At 57.5% G+C, this 13,524-nt stretch overlaps 1 protein-coding gene across 2 annotated transcripts in view; it reads right to left on the bottom strand.

Annotated features, from left to right (window-relative positions):
* The window catches only part of Unc5a (unc-5 netrin receptor A), a 58,168-nt gene that overhangs the window by 871 nt on the left and 43,773 nt on the right, over positions 1-13,524 (bottom strand). The window contains exons 3-14 of one of the 2 annotated variants that reach the window (XM_048334072.1): positions 10,035-10,178; positions 9,452-9,555; positions 9,125-9,305; positions 8,248-8,415; positions 7,508-7,672; positions 5,657-5,845; positions 4,988-5,290; positions 1,650-1,737; positions 1,306-1,474; positions 695-928; positions 431-580; positions 180-344 (exon numbers count right to left, since the gene is read on the bottom strand). In XM_048334072.1, coding sequence (XP_048190029.1) covers positions 180-344; positions 431-580; positions 695-928; positions 1,306-1,474; positions 1,650-1,737; positions 4,988-5,290; positions 5,657-5,845; positions 7,508-7,672; positions 8,248-8,415; positions 9,125-9,305; positions 9,452-9,555; positions 10,035-10,178 — 2,060 coding nt within the window. The remainder of the gene's footprint in view (positions 1-179; positions 345-430; positions 581-694; positions 929-1,305; positions 1,475-1,649; positions 1,738-4,987; positions 5,291-5,656; positions 5,846-7,507; positions 7,673-8,247; positions 8,416-9,124; positions 9,306-9,451; positions 9,556-10,034; positions 10,179-13,524) is intronic. The other variant, XM_048334073.1, reaches the window with a different exon arrangement.

Raw genomic sequence — 13,524 nt, 5'->3', positions numbered from 1 at the left:
CTGCTTAGTACCCACTGCCAGGAAAGCCCCATCCCACACTGCTGCGTCCTCCAGGATCCATGGAAGAACCCCTACCTCCCAAGGAAGTCCTGCCCTGTCTCCTCCCCCGCCACACTCTCCCAGGCAAGGAGGCAGGGTGGGTTTGGGGTGTGTGTGTGTGTGAGGCGTTTCCTGCCCACCTTGGTGATATTGAAGTTGATGTTGAAGCTCTGGCCATCGCCCTCCACCTGCCACACCCATACTTTGCAGGCCAGGTCACTGGTGCTGGGGTGGACACGCTCCAAGGTGAAGGTACAGTGCAGGTACTGCTGTGTGCCATTCCAGATGTGGTAGAAGGGGATCTCCTGGGGAAGGAGAACAGTGGACAGGTGGGGTTACATGCGCCCAGCACCAGTGCCCTTGGAATGTAGGCCACATGCCCAGGTCTCACCTGGTAGCTCACCAGGAGCTTGCTCTTCCACAGTGAGCTGGCCACGTCGTGGATGGACAGGCGCAGGTTATGGTAACTGTCCTTGAAGTGCAGGACTCGTGGCTCCTGGATTAACTGTCCACCCAGCTGTTTTTCCAGCTGTACCACCTCCTGTAGTGATCAGGTGGTCAGCCAGGGGATTGGCACAGGGAAGGCTCTCTCCCCTTCGCTCCCCTGAGGCAGAGCCCCATGTCTAGGTCACAGTCACGAAGGAGAGGGGGCTACCTTGAGGGCGTCGTGGGTGTCATGCAGGCAGTAGACCCGGATGTTGTACTCCAGGGAGGTGCAGGCCAGGGGGGCGAACAGGAGGAGCTTGAGGCGCTTGGCGGCGGCCACACTGAGGGCCTCCCCCACCAGGGCAAAGCGGCCCAGCTGCTCAGTGAAGACGTAGCAGGCGCCTGCCTCCAGCTGGCAGTAGTAGAGGTTCGAGGGCGCTTCCTCGCCCAGGTGCAGCACATCCTGTGGGCAAGACCCCAGGGGTCAGTGCCCATTCTTGGCCAACTTGAGGCTCTTAGGAGTAACCAGAAGCCAGGCATTGGCTGACATCCTAGTTACTCAGGGGGCTGAGATCTGAGGATCGACGTTCACAGCCAGCCTGGGCAGGAAAGTCCATGAGACCTATCTTCAATGAACTACCAAATACCAAAAGTGGAGCTGTGGCTTACACAGTAGTGAAAAGGCTCAGGCAGCCCACAGGCCCCAAGTTCAAGCCCCAGGACTGGTGTGCGTGTGCGCACGCGTGCGCGCGCGTGCGCGCGCGCGCACACACACACACACAGAAAGTAGTCAGAGCCTGGAGAGGGGTGGGAGGATGGCCTCAGGCTGGCCCCACTCACCTCCCAGGTGCCCTCGCAGGACTGCTTTTTGAGGCGCAGGCTCCAGCTGTCGGGGCCGGGCTCCCCGCAGTGGTCCATGGCGAGGATGACAGGCCGAGTGAGCAGCACGCCGGGGGGCCCGCAGCTAACGATGGGACTCAGCAGGGTCTGACAGCCGGCTAGGGGCAACCTCAAGTGAGGAAATATAGGCGGGGAGGGAAAGGCGTCAGAGGCCTGGAGTCCAGGGAGCAGGGTGGGGTGGAGGGCTCCCACACAGGACCCCAGGGCTGAGGGCTATGAGCTGGGTGTGCACAAGTAGGGCTCTTCCCTCTGCCCTCCCCCCAGGCCTCGGTGCCCGGCCACACCTCACATCCTCTGGCTTGTGCAGCGTCAGGTAGATCTCGTAGATCTTGCCTCGGGGGATGGCATCAGGGGGGATGAGGAGACTGATTCCTGGAAAGGAGGGAGGAGAGGCTGACCCACTGGGGACAGGGGCCCCCACTAACTAGCCCTTCTCTATCATGTTCCCTTAGAGGACAAAATGGGGGGCACAAAAGTGCCATAAGGACCCTGGGCTGTCCAAACACCCACACATGTGCCCCACTGCGTGGAAGCAGCAGAGGGAGTCCAGTGGGCAGGCCCAGAGATAGGGGTTGGAAGGGTCAGATGCGCTGTCCCTCCCTGCCCTGTCACCCAGCTGGGTCAGGGTATCCCCTGACTAAACCGTCCCTGTCTCTGTGAACAGGTCTGGCTCCCTGGCTTGTGTATGTGAGGCCTTTTATCTCTTGCTTCTCACCGTCTGTCCAGCAGCCCCCTCCAGGCCAGCCCAGCCCAGGGCTCATGGCCAGCAGTTCTGAGTTGTCTGCCCTTCATCCATTCCCAAGATGCCCCTTCGCCATTAGCCCTGGCCCTCTGGGGTCTGGCCACTCCCTGCTGCTGCCTCTCTGTCTTGGCACATGGGGCCCGGTCTTTAACAATCCCATGGTCATGGAGCCCTAACATCAAGAGGAGCTCCAAGCTCATGCCAACAGCAGCTGTGAGGTGGGCGGGCTGGAATATCACGACAGCCATGTGGCACATAAGGACATTCTGCATGATGACAAACCACAGTACAATGATGGTCCCATAAAATCTTTTTTTTTTTTTTTTTGGTCAGTCATGGGGCTTGAACTCTGAGCTCTTCCCCTCAAGGCTAGCTAGCACTCTACCACTTGAGCCACAACCCCACGCCCCACGTCTGGGTTTCTGGTAGTTAATTGGAGATAGGAGTCTCACAGACTTTCCTGCCCAGGCTGGCTTTGAACCGAGATCCTCAGAGTAGCTAGGATTATAGGTGTGAGCCACCGGTGCCTGATCTATGAGACTCTTATCTCCAATTAACCAGCACATATCTGGACATGTAAGCATGGCTCGAGTGGTAGAGCAGCCTTGAGTGCCAAAGCTAACAAGAGTGCAAGGCTCTGAGTTCAAGTCCCAGTAATTTGCATGCATGTGTGTGAGTGTGCGCGTGTGCACACACAGACACACAGACACACACACACTTCTATCTCCTGGTGCCAGCATAGCTCTCTGGGTTTCCTATAATGTTCGGGGAAGGAGCAAGCTGTAGATTTCTCAGGCTGTGTCACACCGTGAGGGGACATGTGACTCTGTCCCACAAGGCTGTTGTCCCTACAACCTGGTGTTGCTGTTGGTGGTGACAGTTTCAGATATCGGGGTGTGAATGCTCTCTGTGGGGGTATGAGCACGTTCCTGCTTTCATCAAGTGCTTGGGAGGATGGGGAAGCAGAGGCCTGGTGGGTTGGCTCTCAGCCTGGCAGGGGGAGAGGACAGCGGAGCCACAAAGCAGGCCAGGGACAAGTGCCACACCGCCAGGGGACGGGCAGGCGGAGGCTGGCACTGCCTGTCTGCTTCTTCATTAGAGGGGACAGGTGCCATCACACCTCACTGTCCTAAGAGTCCCACGAGGGTTCATTATCAGAGGGGGACACGAGGCCCAGCCTGCAGAGCTGTCAAGACAAGACCCCCAAGGAGAAGACACAGATGAGCTGGGGGAGGGGCAGGGGACCCATCCATACATGCAAGGGGCAGCATGGTGTATTGCGGGGGTGGGGGGTATGGAGGCCTCACAACAGCTGCCAGGGCAGAGGCTACCTGCCTTGTCACGTGAACTTGACAGGGATCCCGGATGGAGCTGGTGCAAGGGAGAGATGGGGACTGAGCAGGATTCATATGAGGACTTTGGGGAGAGCTAGGAGTGAGATAAGGGGTGCAGTGGCCTGGGCCAGCGGATGCATGGAGGACACACAAGATGCAGGGCCTGTTGGGGGGGGGCAGGTGAGAGGGCAAATGAGGAAGATCCAAGGTGACCCCTGGGGTGTATTTTTGACTCACTGAGGTGCTGTCTGGGGAAAGACAGGAAGGAGGCAGCTTTGAGGGTGTGTGTGTGTGTGTGTGTGTGTGTGTGTGTGTGTGTGTGTGTGACGGTTCTGTTTTAGGCCCAGGAGTCTGAGGTGCTGTGAGACATCCAGATGGCGGTGCCCAAGAGGCAGCTGGGTGAGTGGCTGCAGGCTGGGGGAGGGGGAGGGGTTGGCACAGATGCGGCGATGAACGCCACGCTGCCACTGCCATGGCACCGTGGGCGAGCTCCCTGGGGAAAAGGGTGATGCCGGGAGGGAGCTTGGAGGAACACCTACATTTAGGCAGCTGCAAGCAGCCAGAGAGGGGCCAGAAAATCAGGGGTGCATGAGGGGTTACCCAAAGCTGAAGGCATCGTAGAAAATGTCAGGGCAGTGGCCAGCCCTGCCGGAGGCTGGGGTCCACCCCAGGGGAAGACCCATGGATTCTCTACAGAGTATCTTGGGGACCTGGGACGGTGGGCAGCGACAGGAGGCAATGGGGGCCTCAAGAGATCTAGGTTGTGCTATATCTGTCTCTCCATTTGTTTGGAAGCTCCTCAGGCAGGTCTGGGCCCAATAGAGCCCAGCAGGAATAAATGTTTGCAGGAATAAATGAATAAATGCCAGGCCCTGGTGGCTGAGGCCTATCATTCTAGCTACTCAGGAGACTGAGATCTGAGGAGTGTGGTTCAAAGCCAGCCTGGGAAAGAAAGCTCATGAGACTCTTTTTTGTTTTTTGAACATGGGACTTGAACTCAGGGCCTGGGTGCTCTCCCTGAGCTCTTCAGCTCAAGGCTAGCACTCTACCACCTTGAGCCACAGTGCCACTTCTGCTTTTCTGGTGGTTAATTAAAGACAGTCTCACAGACTGCCTGGGCTGGTTGTGAACTGTGATCCTTAGATCCCAGCCCCCGAGAAACTAGGATTACAGGTGTGAGCTACTAGCACCTGGCCCCAGGACTCTTACCTTCAATTAATCACCAAAAAAAAAAAAAAAAAAAAAAAAAGAAAAAGCCAAAAGTGGAGCTGTGGCTCAAGTGGTAGAGCTAGACTAGCCTTGAACACAAAAGCTCAGGGACAATACCCAAGTCCTGAGTTCAAGCTCCAGGACCAGCACGATAAAGAAATAAATATGAAATGAGTAAATCTGGTGTCTGGAGGCAGCAGAGAGAAGTCAGCTCTGGCCACTATCCCACTGCCAGCCCTCACTGGGTTCCACTGCCCCTGCTGGGCTGGCTGACCATTTGGGGTACCCAGAGTGACCTCCTAGAAGGGAAGCGGAGGCAGTGTGGCATCCCCCCTACCTGTGTTGGGGAGCATCAGCCGGCCTCCGAGGAAGTTGAAGGTCCCGTAGGCCATGTTGCTGGTCCCCCGAGGCAGGGAGCGGAAGTAGTTTTGGGTGGAGAGGCGGGAGACGAAGTCCTCAGCCTCAGAGGTGGGAGAGCTGTGGTGCAAGGTGTGGCGGCCACCACCCAGTGGGCTGAGCAGATGTCCATTGGTGAGCTGGAACTTGGGGCTGGACCCGTCCTGCCGGGGACACAGGCTGCCCTGGTAGGTGGTGGTGGTGGTGCTCAGGTCTGGCTGGATGGTGAGCAGGTGGGGGTTGTCTATAGGGATGAAGGCAAGGCTCAGAGGTGGCCTTTTCTAGTTTTTATTTGCCAGCCACTGTATTTTTCTTTTTGTCGGTCATGGGGCTTGAACTCTTGGCCTGGGCACTGTCCCTGAACTCTTCTGCTCAAGGCTAGTGCTCTACCACTTTGAGCCACAGCACCACTTCTGGTTTCCTGGTGGTTCATTGGAGCTAAGAGTCTCACAGACTTTCCTGCCTGGGCTGGCTTTGAACTAGGATCCTCAGATCTCAGCCTCCTGAGTAGCTAGGATGACAGGCATGAGCCACCGCCAGCTTGAGAGCAGCCCTTGGAAGTGGGGTCTCGGGCAGAAGTGCTGGGACTGAAGGGGGGGGTCCCCCTCACCGGTTTTGCTGGGTTTGATGCTGACGGGTTGGAAGCCTGAGGTAAGGATTGAAGAGTCGGCCACGTCAGAGTCCAGTCCCTCCTTTTTCCGGCAATAAACGAGGATGAGAACCAGCAAGAGCAGGACGAGGCACACGGCCACGGCAATGAGGCCCACGTAGAGAGCCACGTCCTCAGGGCCGGAAACAGCTGCAGGAGAGGAGGAGCCTTGAGAGAGGCAGGGGTGCAGGGGTGGGGAGGGATGAGGGCATATTCTTCCCAGGCATGCCTCGGGGAATGGAGAACAGGTGCCACCTCCCGAGGGCAGAAAGTGGGGCTCCCAGGATTTCCAAAGTGAACACAATGGTTTGAGGGTGTCCTACAAAGATCTGGGTGTTGAAAACTCTGTGCCAGTGTGGCAGTTTAAGAGGTCTGCCAGGGTGGCCCCTCTGGGCGTCTGGACCAAGCAGGATGAGCTGGACAGGACCTGGGTTCAAGGTCAGACCCATCTCTCTGCATGTCCTCTAGTGAGCACGGCCCTAGAAGGGACTAAGGGATTTGGTGCTTGTGGGACTGAGGTAGGTCCATGTGAGAGGATTCTTATAAAAGAGCAAGAGTAATCCAGGTACCAGTAGCTCACCTGGACCTGTCATCCCAGCTACTCAGGAGGCTGAAATAAGAGGATTTTAGTTTGAAGCCAGCCTGGGAAGCAAGGTCTGTGAGACTCTTACCTCCAATTAACCACAAGAAAAGTAACAAGTGGAGGTGTGTCTCAAGGGGTACTACAGCAGCCTTGAGTGAAAAAGCTAGGGGACAACACCCAGGCCCTGAGTTCAAGTTCTAGAACTGGTGCGCACGCACGCATGCATGCACACCCGCACAGTAACACTAGCTTCTCTCTGGTTTCCCTCATGCACTGTTGCCATGATGTTGTCTGCCACGGTGTGACAGAGCTGGGGGGACCCTTGCCAGAACCAGCACCACACCTCTAAAACTGAGGTAAATAAATGTTTGGTTTTTTTTAAAGGAAGTACCCAACTTCAAATGTTTCCTAATAGTAATGGAAAACTGACACCTGCACAGGGGATCTGTTTCCTGCGTGGCTCCTGGCCTGCTTCCTCCAGGCCTGGAGTGAGTGAAGGTGGGGGTGGGGAGACTGCCCACTGGGAGGAGGCTATATTGATTTTAGAGGGTTTTTACATCATGGAAGAAATGTCCATCAGAAAAGAATTGACACAGATAATTAGGTTTTTAATTGAAAGAATGGAGGAGGGTGTGTGTGTGTGTGTGTGTGTGTGTGTGTGTGTGTGTGAGAGAGAGAGAGAGAGAGAGAGAGAGATCCACCCCACAGAGATCTTTAATTGTTAGTTATGGCCTTGTAATTAACAGGCCCCACAAGGCTGGCACAGGCTCAGAACCAGGGGTGGGGGGGGGTGGAGGGAGAAGTGTGTACTGTGGGGGAGGTGTTGAGATCAGCAGATGTGTGTGTAAGAGGCTGTCTTAGGAGGGGTGGGCAGGTGTGAGCACATGGGTGGGCAGGGCCAAACAAAACTGGACCCTAGCAGGGCATGGGTGGCTCACGCCTGTCATCTTAGCTGCTCAGGAGGCTGAGACCAGAGGATCAAGGTTTGAAGCCAGCTTGGACAGGAAAGTTCATGAGACTCTAACCTCCAATTTCCCACCCAAAAAAAACAGAAGTGGAAGTAGCTCAAGTGGTAGTGCACCAGCCTTACACACACACACACACACACACACACACACACACACAAAGCTAAGCAAGCGCAAAAGGCCCTGAGTTCAAGCCTCAATGCTGCCTGTCCCTCCCCCCCACCCCCCAAGAAAAAGTGGACCCCAGGGGCAAAGAGGACTCACTGTGCACGCAGAGGTCACTGGTACAGTTGCGGGTGTCCAGGTCTGCGCCCCTGCACTCCTCACCCCCATTGCGGGGTGCAGGGTCGGAGCACTCGCGGCTCCTCCAGTGCGTACAGTCCAGCCCACAGGCTGACCACTTGCTCCACGGGCTCCAGCTGCCGTCCACTAGAGGAGACACAGACACAGGCAGAGAGGAGATGGCGGTCATCCCCAGGAAGCCAGCGCCACGGGGGTCTGCCAGGATGGCCCCTCTGGGCGTCTGGACCAAGCAGGATGAGCTGGACGGGGGCTGGGTTCGAGGCCAGACCCATCTCTCTGCACGTCCTCGTGTCTACAGACGCCCCCTAGTGTCCACTGGCCTCAATGACACATGCTAATGGCAGGGAGGCGTGATGAAGCCGGGGGGCGCTGCGTGGCTCCCCTGCCCCTGGTCCCAGGGCAGGAAGGGCATGGCCACACGATGACCCTTCTTGTCCCAGGCACCAGCAGTGTCTGCAGCCCACACCCAGGCCTAGACTCCGTCCTCAACTTTGCTTTAGACCCTGTGACCTGGCCCTGATGGTGGCCACTGACTGAGCACACGTTGTACCCCGTTCCCTCCTTGGACCGAGGCTGGCTGTGCGTGGCGGGCAGGTGTGATGGAGCCATGGCGGGATGGGGGCAGGCTGGTGGGCGCGATGGAGCCAGGGCACAGAGATGGCGTGGTGAGGAACGATGCGGGAGGCAGAGGCCGCTGGTACCTGGGCACAGGGTGGCGCAGGCTGTTTTCTGGACATTCTGCCCCTCACAGAAGGCACCCCCGTTGAGAGGCGCCGGGTTGGTGCAGCTTCGGCTCCGTTTCTGCCAGCCGCGCCCACAGCTGGCACTGCAGACGGACCACTCCGTCCATGTCGACCACCCACCGTTCACTGGCCGGACAGAGAAGGACTGGGGTCAGGGAGTGGGGGGCTCTAGATGACAGGGCATGGGGACTGAGGGCGCGGAGCCTCTGTGCTGGGTCAGAAGCCTGTGGTGGGGAGGGGGGAGGCCCAGCCTGTGCCTGCTGGGCCCGTGGGCCCCTGGCCTGGCAGTGCCTGCCAAAAGCCTGCCCCTAGCAGATGCTCAGAGCAGCCGGGCTGAGCCTACAGGCATTGCATGCAGGACCCCAGTTTCTCACAAGCTCTGCCTGCTTTCTTGGGCCTTAACTCTGGACCTGGCCACTGCTCTGAGATCCTTTTTGCTCAAGGCTAGTGCTCTACCACTTTGAGCCATGGAGCCACTTCCGGCTTTTCCTGTGATTAACTGGAGCTAAGAGTCTCACAGACTTTCCTGCCCAGGCTGGCTTTGAACCCTGATCCTCAGATCTCAGCCTCCTGAATCGCTAGGATGACAGGCATGAGGCACTGGCACACGGCTCTGCCTGCTTTTGAAGGTGTCCGGGATCACTCGGCCCTACCTTCCATTCCGGGGACTCAGGAGCAAGGGTAACCAAACACCTTTCCTACATCACAACCTGTCCCTCCTCCTCCCCACAAATGGCCACAGGCCCCTAGCCCATGCCCTCCCGCTAACCCCACCCACCCTAGTTGTCCCCACAACTGTGTGTTCCCTTTGCTTGTCCTGGCTGGGGGGCCTCACCGTAGACGATGACCGCGGCTGAGGCGCTTCGGCGACGGGCCACGATGTTCTTAGCAACACAGGTGTAGTTGGCTGTGTCAGCCAGGCGAGCCTGCCGCACCACCAGACTGTGCTCCCGGGTGATGTACACATTGGGGTCCAGCGATGGGTCCACTGGGTCTTCGTTGCGCAGCCATTCCACCTGTGTGTGGAGTAAGCCAGGCCACTGCACTGCCGGCCTCACCCGGCAGAGCAGGGATGGCCCCCGGGCAGGGGGAATGGGCAGCTGGGCTCAGAGGCCTGGGGGTCCTGCCCCCTGTGGGGTGGGTGCTGCAGCCCCCCTCTCACCTCGGCTGGGGGGATGCCCTCAGGTGGACGGCAGGGCAGCACAATACCCTGCTCCAGCGACACCTCCTTGGCGAGTGGCTCCTGCTCAAAGTTCTTACGTAAATCTGGAAGAACAAAAGTGTCTTCTTGCCCCAGTGCTGGATCAGCCTAGCCAGCTGACCCCTGTCCTTCAGGGGCTGTGACACACGGGCAGTGTCCCTAGGTAGTTTCTCTGCCCATCAGTTCCAGACTCAACTTTTGGGGTGTGTGTGCAAGTCCTGGGGCTTGATCTCAGGGCCTGGACATTGTCCCTGAGCTTTTTTGCTCAAGGTTCTCCCGGTTGAGCCACACCTCCACTTCTGGCCTTTTTGGAAGTTAACTGGAGATGAGTCACACAGACATGGGCTGGTTTTGAACCGTGATCCTTAGATCTCAGCCTCCTGAGTAGCTGGGATTGTAGGCGTGAGCCACAGTGCCTGGCTGATGGTGGGGTTTTTCTAGGCAGCCCCTTTCTTCTTCTGGGAAGCCTGCTGCCCCCTCCCCAGCACTACCCTCCAGCCACTCCTCCCCTCCTCCCCCCAGGGCAGCCTGGCCGGGGACTCACAGGCGATGCGAATGTAGGCCTTCTGGCTCTTGGTGGTGCCGGAGGAGCTCCACGCCACACACTGGCACCAGTATTCCTCCAGCCCGAACACCTTCTCCACCTGCTGCCTTGACACATTGATGCGGACCTCCATGGCCGGCAGCCCTGGGGGGCGGCAAGGCTGGCTAGCAGGAGGCAGGAGGCACCTGGAGCCTCCCTGACCCAGGCCTCTGATCCCCTACATCCCCAGGGCAGCACGGGGGGGTGGAGGGAGGGTTGTGCCTCCCCAGGTCTCTAGGGAGCTTGAGATGGTAGGGCCTGGGATTAGTTTCTAAAACTTCCAGCATTATACTCTATTACCTGAAGTGTGGAGTCATGGACAGAAATGTCCTTAGAGGATTTTCATTCATTTATGTCGTTATTTGGTGCCAGTCCTGGGGCTTGAACTCAGGGCCTAAGTGCTGACCTTTCATTTTTGTTGTTGTCTGTTTGTTGTTCAAGGCTAGCGCTCCACACTCAAGCTAATGTTCCACTTCTGGCTGTTTGGTGGTTAATTGAAAAGTCTCACGGACTTTTCTGCACAGGCTGGCTTTGAACAGCAATCCTCAGCCTCCTGAATAGCTGGGATGACGGGGTGAGCCTAAAGGGTGTTCAGTAACAGGCTCTGGCCTTTAAGAACCCCAGCTAGAAGGGGGGGGGGCAGACAAGCTGAGCTCTGGAGCTCTGGGGGTCCCAGATGGTGAGGAAGGGTCTGCCTACCCACCTCCCTGGAGATTCCTGGGTAGATCCTGTTGGTGGTAATAGGATCAGCCATTAACAACATAATTACAGTCGTTATGTCAGATGAGAGACCCTGGGGACTTTTGGCAGCTTCCAACATGCCGGGTGACATCTCATTTGGGGCCCCATTCTTTCCTGCTCTCCTGTCTACTCTGGGAAACAGAGTGGCAGATTTGCCTTCTGGGTTTAGCACGTCCACAGCTGTGTCGTCATGTGGGCTGGGGGTGCCCAGACCCCGGGAACAACACTGGAGGATGGGCATTGGGCGCAGATGGTCATGGGAAGGCTGGCCCGTGGCTGGGAGGGGGTCCAAGGACCACATTTGGCCCAAGTAGGATGTCCTGGAGGGACCCCCCCTCTGCAGCCTGGCCTCAGACCCACCTACCCCCCCCTCCCATCCAGACAGCAGAGCATGCCAGGATGGGCCTTCTCTGACAACCCAGAGTGGGGGGCCAGGCCTGCAGCCAAAACCAGTGTCCCCAGCAGTGACAAAACACTGTTTGCTTCCAATTCCTCCTCCTTCTGACCCCAATTTCTCTCGGGTCACTGGCTTATCAGAAAGAGAGAGGAGGCCTGCTGCCAATGTGTTTCCATTGTGAACAGAGAAATTCAATTAGGGCCGTGTGGCGGAGGCAGAGCCAGTGCAGCTGCGCGCGGCCGCTGTTTTCTCTTCATTTCTCCAGTGTGTCTTTTCCCCGACCCCTTGCTAGACCCCACCCCGCCAGCTGTGTCTCTCCAGATCCCGAGATGGGCCCTAGACTCCTTGCTCGCTCATTCTGTCTCCCCCAGGAAACAGCAGGGTCTCCTCGGGCCGGGGAGGGAATTCGTGCTGGACTGCGATCTTCAGTTCTGGCACTTTCTCCTGCCCCTATGCTCTCTAAGGCACTGTCCAAGCATGCCCTCAGTGGTGGGCACCAGGGGTTCCTCACCAGAGTGGGCTAGAGGAGAGGGGCTGGACCCCAGTTACTGATGGAGACTCCAGAACATTCTCCACTGGGTACCTTCTCTGCCTCAGGGTAGACAGGTCTATGGACAGTCCCCCTGTCCTCTGTAGCGTTTGGTGGCATTTGGCCTTACTTAGTCCTCCCTTGGCTGGATCTAGGCTTGAACTTGGGGCCTGGATGCTTTATTGCTAGAGCTCTGCCACTGAGCCACAGCTCCACTTACAGCTTTGGGGGTGCTTCATGGGAGATAAGAGTCTCACAGACTTTCCTGCCCCAGCTGGCTTTGAACCATGATGCTCTGAGATCAAAGGATGACAGGTGTGAGCCACCAGCACCCGGCTCTAATGTGCTCTTTTGATTTCCCTTTGATTTTCGCCCTTCTGTCCCATTCGCCACCTCTTTTTCCCACAGCCGCCGACAGGGCCAAGTTCATCCGGATATTGGCGCTCCAGGCAGCCCCTCGGCAAGGAGGCCAGCAGGGACTGACCCCAGCCTGCTGGCCCGTGGTGGCAAGGCCGCTCAGCGGCGTGGCTCGGGGAATGGCCGTGAGTGCCCAGGAAGCCTGTGCAGGGCAGGTGTGTGTGTGCCAGTGCAGAAGGCGTGTGCGCGTGCCACAGCGGGGGCCAGCTGGGTGTTTCCGGGAGGCGGGAGGTTGGTAGGCGGCTCAGAGACCAAGCTGCACCTCCCGTTCTCACCTCAATCTGATTTGAATAACTAATCAGTTAGTTTAATACACAACAAATTATCCTCCGGACCAGACACTAATGCCTGCGTTCACACATTTCTAGCTTATGTGGCTTTTCCAGCCTTTGGGATGAGGAAAGACACATGGATGCTTGTCTTCTGGGGGCGTCTTCCTGTTCCCTTCTCCCCATCAACAGGCCATGCTGCAGATCTGGGCACGCCTCTGCCGATCTCCTTGCCTCGACGCTCAATGTGGCTTCCAGGTGGGAAATGAAGGTGATCGATGAGCGTTCACTTGCACGCGCTGGCCTCCGAGGCCACAGGGTGGAGGCCGAGGGTGGGCGAGGCCCCGGGACACTGCCTGGCTGTGGACAGCATCTGTGTTTGTGGGTAATGGTGTGGAGCACCCTGGGGGAGTACGGGCTAGGGGATGCTTATGGCCTGGGGCTCAGGCAGACCAGGCACAGGACAAGGAAGGTAGACTAAAGCCTTCTGGAAGGTTCCAGGGCACATCTTCAATGTCACAGGAAGGCAGGTTTTACGCTACAGCTGCCTCTTTACTTGTCCTTCCTCCCAGAGTGGGAGATGACTTATCAGGTGTCAGAAATGACACTGACTCCCCCCCCCTACCGTGTGGGGGTAAGAATGGAGGCCTTGTTGGGGCACTATCAGGACCTGGGCCATCTCAGGGCTTCCAGCCTGCAGGGGCTCTTCACCTCCACGTATTATTTTTTTGGTACCAGTCCTGGGGCTTGAACTCAGGGCCTGGGCTCTAACCCTGAGTTTTTTTCACTCAAGGCAGGCACTCTACCACTTGAGCCACAGCTTTGCTTCTGGCTTTTTGATTGTTCATTGGAGATCAGAGACTCACAGATTTTCCTGCCCAGGCTGGTTTTGAACCATGATCTTCAGATCTCAGCCTCCTGAGTAGCTAGGATGACAGGCCTGAGCCACCGGCGCCCGGCTCACCCCTACTTTTTAGCTGAGGGGGATGGGAGGACACCTTCTGCTGCAGACTCTCCCACAGGGCAATGTAGATTCTAGAACTTTCCTTAAGACAGGGCACTGATTGCTCTCTCCTATCATCCTAGCTCCTCAGGAGG

This window comes from Perognathus longimembris, chromosome 25, assembly GCF_023159225.1.
Source record: "Perognathus longimembris pacificus isolate PPM17 chromosome 25, ASM2315922v1, whole genome shotgun sequence".
Lineage (NCBI taxonomy): Eukaryota > Metazoa > Chordata > Mammalia > Rodentia > Heteromyidae > Perognathus > Perognathus longimembris.
Note: the sequence above shows the minus strand (reverse complement) of the source record. Positions and strands in the feature narration are given on the sequence as shown.